Genomic DNA, 18,174 nt, shown 5'->3' on the forward strand with positions numbered 1-18,174 from the left:
AGATATGAATTTAAAACAATATTCAACATATATTCTTTTAATTTTTATTCGAAAATTATTGCTTGAAATTATGTACAACTATGATAATAAACGTAAAACTAACAGCCTTTATAAGTTTTCCACTAGGATGAAGGTGTTGCTGCAACACAGCCAGCAAAGGAACTTCCATTGGAGGAAGGATGAAGGATCGTCCACACTGGCTAGTAGTCTCTGGACAGCAACGTGACTAGATCCCCGATGTATGCCTGCGCCATTTGGAGGGTTTCGTATTTGGACAGTCGCCGGTCGTGGCCAAGAGACGGCACCACGTCCCTCAACTTGTCGAAGGCATCGTTCAGGCTGTTCATCCGCCTCCGTTCCCGAGCATTGGCAGCCAGTCGCCGCTTTTTAAGGACTTCGCCTCCGAATCCCGCGGACGAACTGCTCGAAGAGGCGGAGGAGGAGGATGCAGATGATGACATGGAAGTGGACAGCTTGTCGTATGGCTTGCTCCTCTGCTGCTTGTTCCAGTATCTCGGGCTTCTACCTTGACTCTTTCCTAAGGGATTCGCTTGATGCTGCTGCTGTTGCTCCTGGGCACTCAGCATGTGCTCCAATTCCAGGACAGACGGCGTATCGTAATACATCTCCAAGGAGCAACTGTTCGCTCCGTCCGACTGGCTGTCGCTGGTGCTGAACTCTTGCTGGTACATGAGCTGCTCCAACTGCTGGAAGGTGTCGTTGCCGAGGAATTCGGGAATCGCTGGGGCTTCGTCGGGGAAGTAGAACTGCTCCATTAGCTCGTTGTTGGTCAACATGTTTACGTTTGCAGGCTCAAAGGACAACTGAAGTGGCTGGTTGAAGATGGGTCTTTATATAGCTGCCTGCCGAGGAGCCAGCTCTCACGTGATTGGTTCACTCCATATATCCTCTTACCTGATTCGCTGCCTCAAGCTGATCCCATCGACTCAGGTACCCTAGGGCCAACCTCTTCAGGATCAGCAATACAGCCCGTGCCCTAAATTGGCTTGCGGTCAAGACGTTTAATTGTCCCTGACTTGCAACTCTCTCCCTCTTTCTCCCAGGTATTTACTGTATCAGCTACAGGTCGACTCCTTTTGTTTGACCTGTCATTTGGCTACCGTCTGTAATCATACCTCCTTTGTTACTTGCCCTGGAATTGACTTTTTATATTCAAACAAATTTAGCCAAGGTCAAAAATGCGAAAGCACAAAAGGCGGTCATATGGGAATATTTTCCATAATGCAAGCCTCCATCGAAGATCCCCCTGAATCATCTCGGTTGCATGTCTGTGGTCTAGTGAGTGGAGTGCTCGACCGCTTGGGGTCTCCATCTCTCGTCCAGAACAAAGAGCCACAATTGTGTATGTGCGGTTTGCAACTTTCGATTTTAGACGGTTGTACTTACTTTATTGGGTCAAATTTAAGTGGGTGTATTAATTGTGACTTTCTCCAAAAAATTTAACAACGTTTTATGTGGCTACAGGAAGTTGAAAAGTTCAAAAATACAGAAGAAATCAAGACAAGTATCACCCTTAACAATTTACATTTATGGAGAGAATGTATATTTCCTAAATTATAGTTTCATCTTCCTCAAGTGTTCTCTTTACAATGAACAATGGTCTTGTACTTATGTAATAATAATTTAACTTTATTAGAAAATATTAAACGTATTTCATTTTTGAGTTCATTATTTTTATACCAAAAGATTCAAATCTCTTATTAAATTAACTTTTCCTTTACTTCACTCCTTTAAAATGAAGAAACTCTTTAACAAATCGAAGAGTCCTTCTAAGCTCTTGCGCAATCTGTTGGATCCTCACACCATATACATACTTAAAATCGAATGCTCTGGTTTCCATTTCAGAATCCACCCCTGATCAAGCCCACTTTCAAGTGACCGCATCGAAAGGCTAATTAACTCCACAGACTCGCAGCATTAGAAGGAAAATCAATTCGAGGAGTTCGCTGAATTTCTAAAGAAACCGGGCAAAACAATTGGAAAACACTGGCCTAGAAGCGCCGAGCATGGCTAAAGAGTACAAATGATGCCACTGCAAGATGGCCCAGATACTTCGCCCAAATTGTCAAGGAACAAAGTCCCGAGCCGACAAACGATCGTGACGTTTGATCTTGACGGTGATGATGTTCGTTGATGGATCGATCGAGCGATCCACTTTGTTAAGAGTGCCACGCGACCGCAGCTTAGTCGAAATCCTGGCAAGGATTAGGCATTATGCTGCAATATTTTCGGGAGAAAGGTTCGCGGATAACCTAAAGATCTGCAACGCCTTTAAAAATAGATTCTGGAATTTCCAATTAGCATTTCTCTGCGCTACCTGAGACTTCGAGAGGGCTTCTTTCTTCCCCAGATCCTGTCAAAATAGCAACAATAGGTAGTCGGTTGGTGGGCGGTTCTGCTTGAAAGTGGGAACCTCTCTCTACACTCCACACCCGTTTCTTTTCTTCTGGCCAACAATAGGTCACCTGATGATAATCTAGGATGCCTTAGGCAGTTGCGTGTTTCTGGGTTTTCCTGCCAGATTAATCGTTTTCGTTTTGCGGATTAGTTGTTGGCGCTAAATTGCGAAAATGAGATTAGAAGTCAGAGTCACGGAGTCACAAGGAATTCCATGGGAATCTCTTCTCGCCGGGCACTTGTTGATTCCACTCTTTGTATTGCAATGCCTAACAATAAAGCATTCTTTTCTCGTTTTCGGTCCCATTGTTGGTCCAGAAATGGATCAGACCTAACTCTATTGTCCTGAGCATAATTACCATGTAATAATCTGGAATTATGAATTATTATACACAAAGATTTGTTTGTTTCCGAGTAAATTTTGTTGTGGTCACAGATGTGCAAAAATTTCCAGACAGTATGTCTACCAAGGACTTAAACTGAGTGTTTTCAGCGTGAAAGCGGAGAATTGGAATATAGTTTTTAAATAATTGTGTTCTTTAAATGTGCTTAATAATGTACTTTGATGATCATTATTTGATTTAATTATATATTTATTTTCTAGACAAAGATGCCGTCGTTTTCAAGAAGGGTTACTAAGATGAAAGCCGATTTATAAATATTTAAATGTTTTGCTTAGATCCAGTTCCACAAAACTCATGCCATAACTTACGGCACACTTCAAGGTCTAAATAGGATACATGTATATATAGTCCTTACTATCAACAAAATGTCTGTTGGGCTGCCAAGGATAGCGCCCCGAAAAGTGTCGGGCAATTGCGTGCGTTTATTGGAATTTATTGACACTTGAGAGCTGATCGGGATAAAAACAGTTACAGAAACGGAGAGTGATCCTCGAAAGGACACGGTCAGGTAACCAGGGCAAATCCAGAGTGCAACGGCGACCTTCAATGACGGGTATCATAAATTGTCATCACATAAATAGTGGCACAACAGGACCAACCGTATCCCGGGTGACATTTATGACTCTATTGACCGTCTGCCGTTGCTCCTGATTTTCTCGATGCTCCTGCTGGGCAATCAGTGTCCCCTTACACGTGACCCGATCACCTATCTTAATAAGCAGTTAATGGTAGCGGTAAGCGATTCACAAACAAAGCTAAGGACAGATAACTCGCCTATTTAAAAAGGGGAAGTGTTAATGGACGCTTCGATAAGGAAACAGTGAATAGGATATCGCTTTATATAGTGGCGAAAAATCTATTTCCCACTTTGATAGCGAAACTAATTGGTATATAAATAAATAAATCCCATTGAAATTACAAAACAATATTCATGTTCGTATAGCACCGAGAAAAACCCATTAGCGTTTACATAAATACATATCGCTAAGTCTTTATTTAAAATATTGGAAAGAACCGATTACAATGAATGCTGTGATCAATTATTATATTATTAGCTAAGTCACAGTTCCATAAAGTTTACACACAATCGATCAAAGTCCGTCTGAACTGTGACGGTCTTCCAAAAATGGATTACAAACTAAGTGCAATATGAAATCATCAATTTTACAACCATCGAACGCGGTTATCTAATACTTTTGCCTCGTGAATTAGTTGTAGATATTCATAATCAATCACAAAGTGGTTAATATCGGTGTGAGTTCCGTTGGGGATGAGTTTTGAATATGATATTATTTATCAGTTGCAGGATGGTCCACGTGGGTTTGATTAAAATTGTTGCAATAGTACTCTGATATGATTACTAACTTTGATTCCGAATTTACGACACTGTTTTGTGGGTCTGTGCGAATAAATATTAAATTAGCTGCAACATGAAATTAAGAAACTAAAGGATACTACTTTTATAAGGTGAGGCGATGTAGTTGGTAAGAAATTATAAATAAAAAACAAAAAAAAAGATTTACTTCATTTTGTAAGTTTTAAAATTAAATAATCGAGCAATGTTTGCCCTTTCGGCATCGGCAACATGTAAATCCCCTATTTTTGTACATTTAAACCTAATCGCCTCACCCCAATGTATAATATTACTCGATAATGCCTAAAGCTGCGAGCACACAAAAACGCACACAATGCTGGAAATACACCCTCACAATTCGTTTAATCCGGTTGCACTCCGGATTTTATCACTCATGGAAACGCGAATATCTCCAATTCGAAGCCTAGAGCGTTGTGGAGGTCACCGTGCTGACACCATGGACGAGAATGGTGGGCGGCAACTCGGCGGTCAGTTCGGTTAGCAATTCCATATAGCTAGCGCTGCGTTGCGCGAAGTCCGGCGTCGAGAGCTTTGGCGGAGCAGCCAGATAGATGAACGATAATGCCGTCTGATCCGACCGTTCGCGTATGATTTGATTGGCACGCTGCATGTAGAGAAGGGAGCGATTCAGGGTCTCCTCACCCACTTCGTCATCCTCCTCCAGAACAACATTGTCCGCCTGAGCGGTGAATTGTTTTAGCGTGCGGGCATGGCGGGTAAAGTCGGTGTCCCGGCTCCACTCCTGGATTTCCACAATGTCGGCTGTGATGCGCAGCTCCTTAAGAGACTGCTCCAGCTTCATCTTCGAGAAAATCTCCATTTGCGGTGTCTGGGTGTCAAAGGTGCTGTGTAAAATAGACAATGAATATATTAAAAGTTTAAAAACTTATGTCTCCACATTACTTACCCCACTGTCCTCTCGTCACTGGCCTCGCACAGGAAAATTCTCACTCTCAGATGCTTCCATTTGGCCAGCATTATCACCGCCAATTGCATCATGAACAAAGACACCATATCAAAGGGATCTCCAGATGTTGGATTGAATATATTGATGGGCCACACATCAATGTACTTCACGTGCTTGCTTCTGCATTCAATAATGTACACTAAAAAATGGTCTCAAAAATTAAAAATGAATTTTGCACTCACATGGAAATAAAGTTTTTGTCCAATCTTTGGAAATTTCTGCACAAGCACAGATTCTTCTTCATCCGAAGGGTGTCGCACAGGATTTGAACGTATTCCTGGATTTGGAATTGCTTGGGATCGCCATCTCGTCGAATGGGAAAGTTTTGAATTTCGCCATTGTTGAAATCATCGGTTTTATAGGGGGATGAACCGCTGAAATATGTTCATAGATAAATTTTGTAATTTTTGCAGATAAAAATGTTATACACACTTTTGAAAGAAATCCCTGGGAGCCTCGCTGTCGTAGAAACCCAAAATAATTGTGTTTGGCTTCATGGCTCCAATTCCCGATAAACGAATCAGGTGCTGGACTCCCTCGCGGATGGTCCGACTCAAAGTGACCTCTGTAAAGGCTTTTACTTTCATGTGATCTAGGAACGACCACCACTGCTGGTTGTCCTCGGCATCTTCGATGCCCTTGAAGTCACCCAATTTCACATGACCAATAATGTACAGACCGCTTTTTTTTAGGTCATTTACAAAGTCCACCAAAGGACAGCAGGAACGTGGTGATGACACAAGTAGCAGGATCTGCGGACGCCAAAACTTAACGTGATCCTTGCGGGGATCCAGCATCAACAGATATTTCCGCACCTGGTGGAACATCAAAGCCTGGGAGATCGAACCCCATTGGGCTGCCTGAGTGGCAGGCGAGAACAAATGTAAAGCAATCACCAGGATGAGGCACAATATAATGCACGAAGAGGCGTAGATGAAGTTAATCACAAACATCATGATCAGAGTACCCAGTAAACCAACCAGACAGGTGTGCCAGGTGAAGTACTTAAATAGCGGTCTGAAGTTTGGAGCTCCCGTAAGTTCAATGCCCAAACAAGCCAGGTTGGTGGCTAAGTAGGAAAGCATAAAAAGCACCGAATTAATCTGAGCGATGATGTTGAAGGATCCAATCAGCAGAATGCACTCCACGAGACACCAGCTCACCGCAACCGCTGCGATGGGATTTCCCTTCCAAGTTCCATGAATCACAAAGTTCAGAAGGCTGCCAAACACTTGATCCTTGGACAATGCCTCTAAAATCCTGCTGGATCCAATCAAATTGCTTAGACTGGTTGAAAAGGTGGCGGTCAAAATGCCGATGGCCGTAAATGGAGGCCACAGATTTACAGGCATCAGAAATAGGTAATTGTTCTGCATTGTAAAGTACGGAGTCGTACAGCTCATGAGGAAGGACAGGATGATGTATGAGACGAAAGTAAACGCCACCGCCGAGAGAGTGCCATACGGAATACTCTTTGATGGGTTCTTCAGTTCTCCGGACATATTCGCTCCGGCCATTATTCCAGTGACTCCCGAAAACAGCACACCGAAGGTAGTGGAGAAGTCTACTTGTTTGCCATTCGATGTGTAATCGCGACCATAGTGGGATCCAAGATTATCTCGCAGCGTAGTGGAATTCAATCCTGTATAGTCGAGAAAAGTTGTGGTATTTGATAAAATATTGTCCCCAGGCACGGGGATCTGAAATAAAAGAAAAAGAGTGACGTATAGTCTTGATATCGCTAGAAAGGTTGTATACATGATTAGTTGTTCATAACTTGCGGTCCGGCACGCTCTTTCATGACTCAAACCTTCTTATCAGTTAATTCAGCTTATTGTCTGCCTCGCGAGTAATAAAAAAATAGATTTTAATAAATGTTGTTTTTTTTTTTTAAATAATTGACTTTTAGGACCGACCTTGAGATAAAGATGAGATCGTGGATAAACCTTATTTTTAATCAGTGATCTGTTAGTCACATGCAAAATTATTTCTAAATAAACTTCAAAAAACATTTACTTTTTAATATATACGTATAAGCCCTAATTACTGGCCAGTTATGATCCAAATATGAAATGCTTGTAGTTATCAGAAAATCATTTCGGTTGAATCCCCCTCTAAGTATTTTAAAAGTAAAAAGATTTGTGAGTCAGCTTTATGAATAAATGGTAATATTTCTGACCAACTTTAAACAATTATTTATCACAATGGGTGAGCTCTGACCAAATATTTGTAATAAGCCCGATTTAATACCTAGATAGACTAGATATCAGTATCACATTTAAATTGATAAGAGCAACAGGGCTTTTCCTCAATGAGCAATCGCTACACAGAAAAAAAGTCATTTTATCTTTTACCATATAACACACATATTGGTATAAAAAGTTTTCTTCAAAATTAAATGAGTGCAGTGCAAAATTAAATACACTATGTATATATCTGTAACTTACTCTATAACCTTCTAATTATTTTGTACATACATATATGTATGAAGTTCATGATTTATAACTGCATTTAAATTGTGCAACGGAGTCTTATCGATGCATGGAAATATGAAAGTACTAAAAGATATCTTACCGTGTTATTGGTGGCGCCCACAAATAAGAAACTAAAGTACGTGGCGAACAGGCAAACGGTCACTGTGCCCAAAATAAGCACTGACGTCTTGGCGAACAGTGCAGCGCCCACCAGGCAAACCAGCAGTTGCAGGGTATTTATCATGCTGCTGGTAAGGAAGCGCCACCAATCTCCATCCGGTAAGTGGGAGTTCCCGCTCACAAAATGGCCACGCGGCCCGAAGTTATCCATGATACCCTCAGTGCAACCGGAAATGGCCATTGCAGATCCCACCACATTGGCAAAGAAGAAGAGGGTTCCGATCGAGCCACCAAACTCCAGTCCCAGCGTTCGACTTATCATGACTAAAAGGAAATAAAAAAATGATATACTAAATTATTTAGTTAATGTACACGATAAACTCAAAAACAAGTGTAAATGATTCCTGAAGTAATGTGGTTCCTGTGCATTTTTAAAATCAGTCAGAGAGATAAAATGTAACTTTTGTGGTTACTGGTCTTTTATAATTGTGAATAGTTTTTCCCTTTCAACTGGGTTACAAAATCGCAGCTTTCAATAAATGTAGATATGTACATACCTAGATATACATATAGCTCAGAAAATTATATATGAAGAGATTAAATAATTACAAATGTATTATTAATGGGAACCCAACATTACTTTCGCACAATTTCTGACACAAATAAGTTAGTAACTTACAATAAACTCCCCCTCCTTCAATGGCTCCATTTGTGGAAATGGCGCAGACAGAAGCCACCGTGAAGAGCAAAATTCCGTAGGCGATGAGGAACTGCAGCAGGGTAACGTACAGGCCCGCATTTCCGACGATGTAGCCTGTACAAAGAGAGTTAAATAGTGGAAAAGACCGAGATCAACGGACCATCACAACAAGTGTTTTGTGACGTCATCGCCGCACTCACCGACTCGGATGAAAACCAAAGCACTAAACATGGACAAAGCCACCGGACTGAAGACTCCGGCAAAGGTGCCGAGCGTACGGCCACTGCGCTCCGGGTCCTGCATTCCGAACTCGACATATCCGTCTCCATCCTGCGGGGTGTGGGGGCGATCTCCACTGTTTTGGCTGCCGCCGAATAGAGATCCAAAACTGCGGAAAACACTGCCCGTTCGACCGCTCCGGGAATTGGCTATGGGAGCCGTCTCCTGCTCCGCGGAGGCGCTCATCTCGATGTCCGTGGTACGTTTGCGAGAAATCCGGAAACACTAAAGACGTCCAAGAGAACGCCTACAATTTCCAGCTGTCGCAGGCCAATAAGAATAATCACAACCATGGGCAGGGAACAACAACTTTTTAACGGGGTTCTTCAAGCAAATGGAATTCACAAACTCACAATTACCTCTCTTATATGTCTTCCTCATTCAACAGCTTTAATAGGCAATCACTTTGGGTTATTAGATTGGATAAGTAAGTTTATGAGACACTAGATGTTTCCATATTGTAGGTATTTGGAGATTTTCAAGCCCCAAAAACCCTTTCTACGACCATGTTCCTAAAGTCACTCAATTAATGTGGTAGCCCTCTAAAATATACTAAAGGATAGAGCTTTATAAATACTGAACTTTTCCAATCATTGTGCAGCATATATCGCATAGAAACGATATTGAAATATCTTTCAGATCTTTACACAATATAATTAGAACTAAACTCCAAATTACAGTTGGATCAAACATTCTGTCAGTTTAACAACTTTATCAAACTGCATTGAATAAAATAAAAAATACAGTAGGATATCTTAGAATAAACCAAATATTTTAATGCTATGTATGATATATTATGTTTTTGTAACATACTTATAATCTTATCCGGAAGGCAATCACTTTAAGGCAATTAAGTTTATTAACGGTAACCAATTAAAAACAATTAAGGAGGTGAAAATTGTTGAATGCTACAATAAAAACCGATAAAGCAAACTAAGTATATTCATTAATAATGTATGTTTGCAAATATTAGTATATAATTTATGTCCAGATATTTATAATTAAAAAGTCTGCTAAATAAGAATAATTTAATGAATGACCAAGCACATTGATTGTCTCTAAATATAGTACTTAATTGGTCGGCCTTCTTAGAAATTGATAATAAAATATAGCTCTTCAAAAGAGATAAGTTATAGGTTTTCTACGGGCAGCTCTTCTATAAAAGTAGGTGCCCAATTGGAGAATTGTTCATTAAACTGATACAATGAAGGTCTTGCAAATCGCTCTCGTATTTTCGGCTATTGTGGCCATAGCCTTCGCTGCAAACGCCAGTTGGGGGGCTAAACTGTCCAGCAGTAAGTTGGTCAGCACTCAGAACGTGACCCTTCACAAGAAGGCAAACCAATATGTGAGCAGTCTCATCAGTTTCCCCCTGACGGTAAGTAATGTTTTGCCTTTTATCGATAAATATTTTAAATCTGTTTATACCTAATTTAAACAGGGCCAGACCAACACAAAAACCATTCGGTACATTAGCATAACTGATAGGTTTACCAACAGTTCGGGACCGTCTTCCACCTTGTGGTCAGGTGGGCCAGGATTCATTAGTGCCAAGGTCAATGTCACGAGCCAGCTTTCCCAAGGTATCAACGTGACTGCTCAATTTTGGGTCGATGCCTAAGCTTCCCGGATAAAAATCGTAAAATTTCATGTTTTGTAATTAATTTTGTAATTCATAAATAATTAAATTGGTAAATAAATATTTTCAAAGCTCAAGACAAACAATCGTAGTGTGCGGTTCCACAGTTAACAATTTATTGTGTCAGAAAATGAGGTCTATTGTTGATTTCTGATTTATTCTAGGAAAAAAGTTTACACCTCTTATAATTAAAATAATTTTTAAATTTTTGTAATAAAAACAATAAGAAAATATGTTTTATTACACTTAAGGTGCCACAGAAACTAATACATACATAATGGAAATAATTAATTTATATAGTTCGTGGCTGTTACAATTATTTTAAAAAGCCAAGCGAAACTATCGATGTTTTATTACCGATAGTCGTTTCTTATGGGATTTATGGAACGGTCCTATTATCAGATGTTTATTTCCGCAAGCCGAAAACGTTTACAAGTCTTTGATTAATTTGTAAAGAAACTATGGTTAACGATAAAAAGCGTCGCTCGCGATCACGGGAGCGTCACAGGGACGATCGACCGGCAATGGGCAATCCCCGGGACCGCGAGCGGGAGCGAGATCGTGTGAGGGAGCGGGACAGGCAGTACGAAAGGGAGAAGGAACGACGCCAGCGGCGGTCGCGTTCCCGGTGGGTTTTACTTTCAATTATGGTGAAATAAGTGTAATAAACAACTAAACTCTTGTGTTTCAGAGAGGATCGCAACAGGCGAAGGTCACCCGAACGACAAAGGCCTCGTGATAATGTCCGAGAGCGGTCAAGAGAAAGAGGTGGTGTCGGCGGTGGAGGAGGAGGTGCAGTGGAAAAGAAGGCCAAAATGGATTCTGGCGATGCCCCACCAAAACCTTTAATTGTTGACGAAGAAGATCAGCAGGATAGCAAGGATGCAAAGCTGAAGAAAGAGCCTCTCTCGCTGGAGGAGCTGCTGGACAAAAAGAAACGCGAGGAGGAAGCCAGAAGCAAACCAGTTTTCCTCACGAAGGAGCAAAGAGCCCTAGAGGCCATCAAGCGACGCCAGGAGGAAGTGGAGCGACAGCGAGCTGCCCATGATGCTGCCCGTGAGCAAATGGCGGCCGCCAGCAAGGTTAGTATCTCTATGGGCACGGCCATGGCTTCGGGAGCCCCGCCGCCGGCGATTATGGCACCGCCACCCAAACCGGATCGGCGAGAACGAGGAGGTGGTCGAGATCGAGGCGACAGGAACGATAGAGGCGATCGAGGCGATGACAAGCGAGCAGAAGACCTTACCCACAAAGACAAGGAAAAGGAGTTAGAAGCCATCCGAGAACGCTACCTGGGCATTATCAAGAAGAAGCGTCGTGTTCGCCGACTCAACGACCGCAAATTTGTTTTCGATTGGGATGCAGGAGAAGATACCTCCATTGACTACAACAATCTCTATAAAGAACGCCATCATGTCCAATTCTTTGGCAGAGGAAATGTGGCCGGCATTGATATTAAGGAACAAAAGCGAACCCAGAGCAAATTTTACGGAGATCTGTTGGAAAAAAGGCGAACCGAGGCAGAAAAGGAACAGGAGAAAGTGCGACTAAAGAAGATGAAGCGTAAGGAGGACAAGCAGAAATGGGACGATCGACACTGGTCCGAAAAGGATAATGATGAAATGACTGAACGCGATTGGCGTATCTTCAGGGAGGACTACAATGTTACAATTAAGGGTGGGAGAATTCCCAATCCCATCCGAAGTTGGAGTGAGTCCGGATTCCCCAAGGAGATCATCGACATTATCGACAAAGTGGGCTACAAGGAACCCACGCCCATTCAAAGGCAAGCTATACCAATTGGTTTGCAGAACAGGGATATTATTGGCGTGGCTGAGACCGGTTCCGGTAAAACATTGGCCTTCCTCATACCTCTGCTCTCTTGGATTCAATCCCTGCCCAAGATCGAGCGTCTAGAGGATGTGGACCAGGGTCCCTATGCCATTATAATGGCTCCCACGCGTGAGTTGGCCCAACAAATCGAGGAGGAAACAACCAAATTTGGACAACCTTTGGGCATACGAACTGTGGTCGTCGTGGGTGGTTTGTCAAGAGAGGAGCAGGGCTTCCGCCTGCGGTTGGGCTGTGAGATTGTCATTGCTACTCCAGGTCGTCTCATTGATGTGCTGGAAAATCGGTATTTGGTGCTGAACCAATGTACATACATTGTCCTCGATGAGGCCGATCGTATGATAGACATGGGCTTTGAGCCAGATGTTCAAAAGATCTTGGAGTACATGCCCGTCACCAACCTGAAGCCCGATACCGAGGAGGCTGAGGACGAAACGAAGCTGATGGAGAACTTCTACACTAAAAAGAAGTACCGCCAAACCGTGATGTTTACGGCAACAATGCCACCGGCTGTGGAAAGATTAGCTCGGACGTATCTTCGGCGACCGGCAACGGTTTACATTGGATCTGTTGGAAAGCCGACAGAGAGAACAGAGCAAATAGTGTACATGATGGGCGAGAACGACAAGCGCAAGAAGCTTATGGAGATTCTTTCGAGGAAAATCGATCCACCAGTTATTATCTTCGTTAATCAAAAGAAGGGCGCCGATGTTCTAGCGAAGGGACTGGAGAAACTGGGCTACAACTCGTGCACATTGCACGGTGGCAAGGGTCAGGAGCAGAGAGAGTATGCTTTGGCTGCTTTGAAATCAGGCGCAAAGGACATACTGGTGGCCACCGACGTTGCTGGTCGTGGTATCGACATCAAGGACGTGTCCTTGGTTATAAACTATGACATGGCCAAGACCATCGAGGATTACACACATCGTATCGGTCGTACTGGTCGTGCTGGCAAAACCGGTTGTGCCATTTCGTTTGTCACCAAAGACGATAGTGCTCTGTTCTACGATCTTAAGCAATGTGTGTCTGCAAGTCCTGTCTCGACCTGTCCGCCGGAGCTAATGAATCACCCGGAAGCGCAGCACAAACCGGGCACGGTGGTTACTAAAAAGCGCAGGGAGGAAAAAATATTCGCCTAAGCTGGCACATCTTAAACAGAACTACTCTAGGTTAAATATAAAAACTAATAAAGTTGGGTATGCCCATGTTCGTGACTTGGCAACAAAAATTTCATTCTGGAAATTGTCGTTTGAAACTTTGAATACAAGTAACATTAGATTAAAAAACATTTATTTGAACAGGTCTCATCTTTGTAATCTCAAAAAGAAGGCATTTCTGCTCTGCTTTGAGTCCAGAGGCAGATATTTGTCATAAAAGTCTAAGATGATTTCCTCCATCTTAAATCCGAATTTCTGGTACAACATTACGGCCGCGTTGGTGGCAGAAACGTGCAGCGTTATGTCCTTGGACATACAAGTCTGGATAAGATGATATAACATGAAGCTGGCAATGCCACTGCGTTGCCAACACGGGCGTACCGCCATGAATGAGATGTAGGCCTCGTTGTAACCTACATCGGGCACAAGGAATCCGCAACCGATAACCAGCTTCTTGTACAACGCCACTACGCTGTAGTCCGGGTAGCTGAGGCACTCACTTACTAAAAGGAAAAATGTCATTCATATGCGTACATTTTAAAAGCTAACAAAAAAAAAGTAAGAAACTCACCATCAATATTAGGCCAAAACGTACTTTGCAGTAAGGCGTTTACCGCCGGAATATGTTGCGGTCTTACAAAGCAAAAGTCGATGGTAGATCTTGTGGGATGAGATCCGTTTACTCGATGCTGCAGCTCGCACATAAGCTTCAACCAGGGAGGAGCCATCGTTTCGCTTCGAAAGATGAATGGATGAAGAACCCTCTGAGAATATGGCGATTCAAAGAGCTCGTACTGAGTGCATCCCGCCAGGCGGGCGTGAAAGGAGCTCCTTGCATCCTGTCTTGAATGGGCTAGCAATTGATATCTGTCAAGTATATCGGCCTTCTGATGACCCAGCAGCTTTAAGCGTGCTCTTCCCAGGGGGTCTATGTGCTCGTCCAAGTTGAATATGTGGCGATTGTGGTCCCTTTTCCACTTTCGAAGGGAAAGTTTTCGGTATAGACGCCTTACATAGGCAGGTATGGATATTTGGCATTGATCCTCCAAAGAAAATATTCTATCTAGTCGTTGATACAACTTTTGTTCTTCGTACACACTCATTAGTTGGAGATTTTCGACAGGAATGGCCAGGTCGTCCGAGTCCTGCGCTTCCTGCAACCAAGGCCAATTTCTCCGTGGTTGTCTTACAAATCCACTCGGTTTGCAAGGCTCTACGAAAGAGGATTTGCTCTGCGCCACGACATCTTCATCTTGCATTATCCCTTCCAGTGGTTCCTCTTTAATGCTATCGCTTGCCTCTTGCGCCTGGTAATTGGTAACCTGAACAATGCGGGGCTGATAGTCGGGTGATTCTCCCTCTTCTGCCTTTTCATCCTCCACCTCCCCGTCTTTTTGTTCTTCGCTGCTTTCGGCTACAATTTCTTCAGTTGATTTGGGTTTAGTCTCTACAGTGGCATTTGGTATGGAAAAATTTGTATCCATGTCGAAAAGACCGTCACTATTTAAAGGTGCCTGGAGCAATGGTTCGGTCATGAAGAAATCATTTTTACCCGCTCCAATCAGAGGGGCGGGCATTATGCCTGGTAGGCTACCAAACATAGTAAAATCATCGCTTCCCAAACTTTCTGCCAGAAAGTCCATCAGGCCTGCTTGGACCATGCTTAAAGGCTGATGCTGTGGTTCTTCTTCGTCCTCTCGACTTGGTGGGGCTACAATTTCTTGAGGGGCTGGTGGCGCTGGAAGCGGTTCTGTTGACATGGGCACAGGCAGTGCTAGTACCTTTGGCTGACGACCCATATAAGGACTGGAATAAAAAAAACGAGCAGTTTAATAAGTACACTAATTTTTAAACAAATTTAAATTATATCTTACATGGTGCGGGCACAGCCCTCTGTTGAATTAGTTTTCTCAGCTTCCACCTTAATAAGCGATAAGTTATCCTGGGTATTATCCGTCACTGAGACCTCGCTGCTACAGCTGGTCTCGTCCGCTGCGGGCAACCGCTTCTCAATACGCATTTGTAGCCGCAGCTGTTGCTTTTTCTCATCTAAAATGTGGCGAATTGTAAGACCTATTATTATATTAGCTTCAATAGTACTTACATTCTCTGAGAACGCTTCTCGGGGTTAGAAATGGTTTGGCCAGTTTCCACCAGCCGTGCTCCTGAAAGACATCCAGACCGGACTGAAAGTATTCCGGACTGTTGTGGGACAGAGCGCCGGATACGGAACCAGTCCATTGCTTGCGACGCCGCCTGAACAAGAGGAGTACATTGGAGGTGTTTAATTTTACTTTTACTAACACTTACACATTGGGACCGAATATGTAATTCCAGTTCTTGTCCACAAAGCTGATGATGTGCGTGCGCCAGTGGAAGAATCCATGGTGACCCAAACCCTTTTGTTTGATGGACAGATTGTAGAGCGTTAGGGTGAGCACCAACAGCCAAGGTATCCTTTGCCGCAGGATCACTTCCTTTATGGGTTCTAAGGCCGTGGCCACGACCGATCCCTGGGCTTTATCCAGCACACACTTGACGCACGTGAACTCAAAGAAAACGTCGCCCAAAAGATCTCCGGGCGTGCTCGCATGCGGCAGGCATTTGATGTGCACCATTCGCCGGCATTCCTGACACTCTAGGTAATTGTCGTCCTTCACCGGCAATTCACAGTAGCGGCATGGCCCTTGGGGATCATCCCAGTTACTGGGACGATTCATTTAGTCGCTAAAACAGCACAAACTGCAAGGTTGAAACAATCAACAAGACAATGTGTTGTTTGTGTGTTACCGTTTCCTTGTTTTCGACTTATACCAAATTTAAGGAACGCCTAACTTAAAAAATACCAAAAACTCTGTGCACGAGTTACATTTGTAAACGTCTGTTAAAATAATTTAAATATTGAAAGTAAAAATAATTTAATTTGTATTTTTAATTTCAGTCAACCGAAGCATTAGAGATCATGTTATTATAAAGCTCCTAAGTATTCGTTGCATTGCACTTGTAGAAGACATCAACAGTAGCAAACCTAAATATGTATGCTATGTATTTCTAACTGTCTTAAATATTTTGCTTATATACTAATAATTCATTCATATTTGAAGCACTCTTTAAATCACTTAATTAATAGAAACAAGAGACAACGCTATAAACTATTTCCAAGCGTATCATACCCGCTATTTAGCTTATTTTTAACCTTTTCGGCCTTAGAAATGGAAATTGAAAAAAAAAATATATATAGAAAAATCAAAAAATATCTACAAATGTTTTAAAAGGTGGAAGTGACAGATTTCGGCTGCTTGTGTGCGTTGAAGTGGGCGTGGATTGAAACAAAATTGCACTGCGACTTTATAATCTGCTTCCTTAATCTCAACTTTCTTAGTTCGCGAAATCACAGATTTTGTACGTACGGAAAGTAGGATATGGCTTAATCGACTCGTCTGTGATCCGGATCAAGAATATATACACTTTATAAGTTCCTCCTACCTGTGACACCCTTTAAACAAATCTAGCATTCCCTGTTACTCTACGAGCAATAGGTATACATATTCGATGCATTGCTTTTTGTGCTTATGTCTAGAAGCATGTCATAGAAGAATCCGCTTGATTAGTGCCAGTCCAAAACTGTCGGTTGATCAAAGATGCGGTTGCCACGCCCTCCGACCACCGCCCACAATGCACCACCCACCGCCCTACGTCCTTTGGCCATGCAACGAAAATGACATTAATGGGCTCTTTACGGCTTACGCATAATTAAGGCTGTTTCCGGCAGACTCGACCATTGGACCTGGACCTGGACCTGGACCCATTGCTTTTGGCCCGGTCAGTGTGTTGTCTTAAGCGGGCCTAATTAGGCATCGCCGGCTGTTGCGTTCTGGCGGAGCTGTTGCTTCTGCTGCTGTTGTGTGTTTGATGAAGTGCATGATTGGTTTACGGGTTTAAGTGGGATGGTCGGAACTGCAGTTCGGATAAGTGGGGTTTTCAGTTGCAAATTAAAGCTTTACGGATCCTTTGATGATCTGTTTTCTTTTTTTGAAAACCACTATCTATTTGTCGAACGAAGAATGCCCTAATTAGTACATCAAATTATGCGGTTTATATCTATTGGGCATATTTACGAGTTTACTACAACACTCATGGTTTTTAATTCAGATTTTTCTTCCTTTAATTTCTGTAAAACCAAACGAGTTAAATTCCTTCAACCTTTTTGTCTGCCGCCCTCGAGGAAATGTTCATTTTATTCGCGACTTCCCGCTGGCAAGTCGAAAATGGCGAAATAATATAGTGAAATTAAAAATAAATTTTTTTGTTGGTACTACAGCAAAAGGTACAATCCTGAATTATGTTTTAAAGCACTACTATATCCTAGTACTGCGAGAGTTGAAAAGAGTTCCACTTACTCATTCCTCAAAGCTGGAGGGTAAATATTTTCTGGAAAGAGCTTGACAAGTTGGATAGCCTTACTTGCTGATTATGACATTTACAGATGAGATGCTGGTTAGAATTTGTTTGGCTTCCCATTTTTCCATAACTTCTGTATTTGTTCTCAATCAGTAGACTATTGCACCTTTGGTCCACGACTATTTTGTTGACCGTTTTCCGAGCGATTTAAGGCCAGGTCCTGCCATAAAGGGAGAAGTAAGGGGAAAACTGTGGGGCATCCCCATCGAGAGGGGCAAACAAACGCCGTCTGGCTGTCACTTAATCGAAGCCATTAGCGTTATTAGTGGGCCCGCTACCAGCCGATGTACTGAAAAAAAAAACAATTTACGATGCTCGATGAATATTAT

General features: G+C 42.6%; 5 protein-coding genes across 5 annotated transcripts; 2 read left to right on the forward strand and 3 right to left on the reverse strand.

Moving 5' to 3' along the window:
- Window positions 1-28: 28 nt before the first annotated feature.
- LOC6529587 (basic helix-loop-helix transcription factor amos) lies at window positions 29-1,551 on the reverse strand. Its single transcript, XM_002090545.3, has 2 exons — window positions 916-1,551; window positions 29-833 (listed from the first exon to the last, which is right to left on the reverse strand). The coding sequence occupies exon 2, from the start codon at window positions 795-797 to the stop codon at window positions 201-203; it is 597 nt and encodes a 198-aa protein (XP_002090581.1). The 5' UTR covers window positions 798-833; window positions 916-1,551; the 3' UTR covers window positions 29-200.
- Window positions 1,552-3,756: 2,205 nt separating this feature from the next.
- Window positions 3,757-8,997, reverse strand: LOC6529588 (solute carrier family 12 member 9). Its single transcript, XM_002090546.4, has 7 exons — window positions 8,659-8,997; window positions 8,438-8,572; window positions 7,739-8,082; window positions 5,597-6,864; window positions 5,347-5,538; window positions 5,105-5,284; window positions 3,757-5,042 (listed from the first exon to the last, which is right to left on the reverse strand). Exons 1-7 carry the CDS (start codon window positions 8,921-8,923, stop codon window positions 4,601-4,603), a joined length of 2,826 nt encoding a protein of 941 aa, XP_002090582.1. The 5' UTR covers window positions 8,924-8,997; the 3' UTR covers window positions 3,757-4,600.
- A 927-nt stretch (window positions 8,998-9,924) lies between these two features.
- On the forward strand, window positions 9,925-10,654 carry LOC6539219. Its single transcript, XM_002086082.4, has 2 exons — window positions 9,925-10,115; window positions 10,179-10,654. The coding sequence occupies exons 1-2, from the start codon at window positions 9,942-9,944 to the stop codon at window positions 10,356-10,358; spliced, it is 354 nt and encodes a 117-aa protein (XP_002086118.1). The 5' UTR covers window positions 9,925-9,941; the 3' UTR covers window positions 10,359-10,654.
- An 84-nt stretch (window positions 10,655-10,738) lies between these two features.
- LOC6529590 (probable ATP-dependent RNA helicase DDX23) lies at window positions 10,739-13,455 on the forward strand. Its single transcript, XM_002090548.4, has 2 exons — window positions 10,739-11,004; window positions 11,068-13,455. Exons 1-2 carry the CDS (start codon window positions 10,838-10,840, stop codon window positions 13,364-13,366), a joined length of 2,466 nt encoding a protein of 821 aa, XP_002090584.1. The 5' UTR covers window positions 10,739-10,837; the 3' UTR covers window positions 13,367-13,455.
- A 14-nt stretch (window positions 13,456-13,469) lies between these two features.
- Window positions 13,470-16,173, reverse strand: LOC6529591 (cysteine-rich protein 2-binding protein). Its single transcript, XM_002090549.3, has 5 exons — window positions 15,695-16,173; window positions 15,489-15,640; window positions 15,259-15,433; window positions 13,956-15,190; window positions 13,470-13,887 (listed from the first exon to the last, which is right to left on the reverse strand). The coding sequence occupies exons 1-5, from the start codon at window positions 16,102-16,104 to the stop codon at window positions 13,532-13,534; spliced, it is 2,328 nt and encodes a 775-aa protein (XP_002090585.1). The 5' UTR covers window positions 16,105-16,173; the 3' UTR covers window positions 13,470-13,531.
- Window positions 16,174-18,174: the final 2,001 nt, after the last annotated feature.

Source organism: Drosophila yakuba, chromosome 2R (assembly GCF_016746365.2).
Source record: "Drosophila yakuba strain Tai18E2 chromosome 2R, Prin_Dyak_Tai18E2_2.1, whole genome shotgun sequence".
Classification (NCBI taxonomy): domain Eukaryota; kingdom Metazoa; phylum Arthropoda; class Insecta; order Diptera; family Drosophilidae; genus Drosophila; species Drosophila yakuba.

What these genes read in the sequence shown, in the direction of transcription:
- LOC6529587 (XM_002090545.3), bottom strand. Translation starts at nt 797, where the DNA reads ATGTTGACCAACAACGAGCTAATGGAGCAGTTCTACTTCCCCGACGAA.
- LOC6529588 (XM_002090546.4), bottom strand. Translation starts at nt 8,923, where the DNA reads ATGAGCGCCTCCGCGGAGCAGGAGACGGCTCCCATAGCCAATTCCCGG. An exon ending in TTTGGTTTTCATCCGAGTCG is followed by an intron (nt 8,573 to 8,658) that starts GTGAGTGCGGCG and finishes CTCTTTGTACAG; the next exon opens with GCTACATCGTCGGAAATGCG. An exon ending in TGGGCGCCACCAATAACACG is followed by an intron (nt 6,865 to 7,738) that starts GTAAGATATCTT and finishes CTTTTATTTCAG; the next exon opens with ATCCCCGTGCCTGGGGACAA.
- LOC6539219 (XM_002086082.4), top strand. Translation starts at nt 9,942, where the DNA reads ATGAAGGTCTTGCAAATCGCTCTCGTATTTTCGGCTATTGTGGCCATA. An exon ending in TCATCAGTTTCCCCCTGACG is followed by an intron (nt 10,116 to 10,178) that starts GTAAGTAATGTT and finishes TAATTTAAACAG; the next exon opens with GGCCAGACCAACACAAAAAC.
- LOC6529590 (XM_002090548.4), top strand. Translation starts at nt 10,838, where the DNA reads ATGGTTAACGATAAAAAGCGTCGCTCGCGATCACGGGAGCGTCACAGG. An exon ending in CAGCGGCGGTCGCGTTCCCG is followed by an intron (nt 11,005 to 11,067) that starts GTGGGTTTTACT and finishes CTTGTGTTTCAG; the next exon opens with AGAGGATCGCAACAGGCGAA.
- LOC6529591 (XM_002090549.3), bottom strand. Translation starts at nt 16,104, where the DNA reads ATGAATCGTCCCAGTAACTGGGATGATCCCCAAGGGCCATGCCGCTAC. An exon ending in TACATATTCGGTCCCAATGT is followed by an intron (nt 15,641 to 15,694) that starts GTAAGTGTTAGT and finishes CCTCTTGTTCAG; the next exon opens with GCGGCGTCGCAAGCAATGGA. An exon ending in GTTTTGGCCTAATATTGATG is followed by an intron (nt 13,888 to 13,955) that starts GTGAGTTTCTTA and finishes TTTTCCTTTTAG; the next exon opens with TAAGTGAGTGCCTCAGCTAC.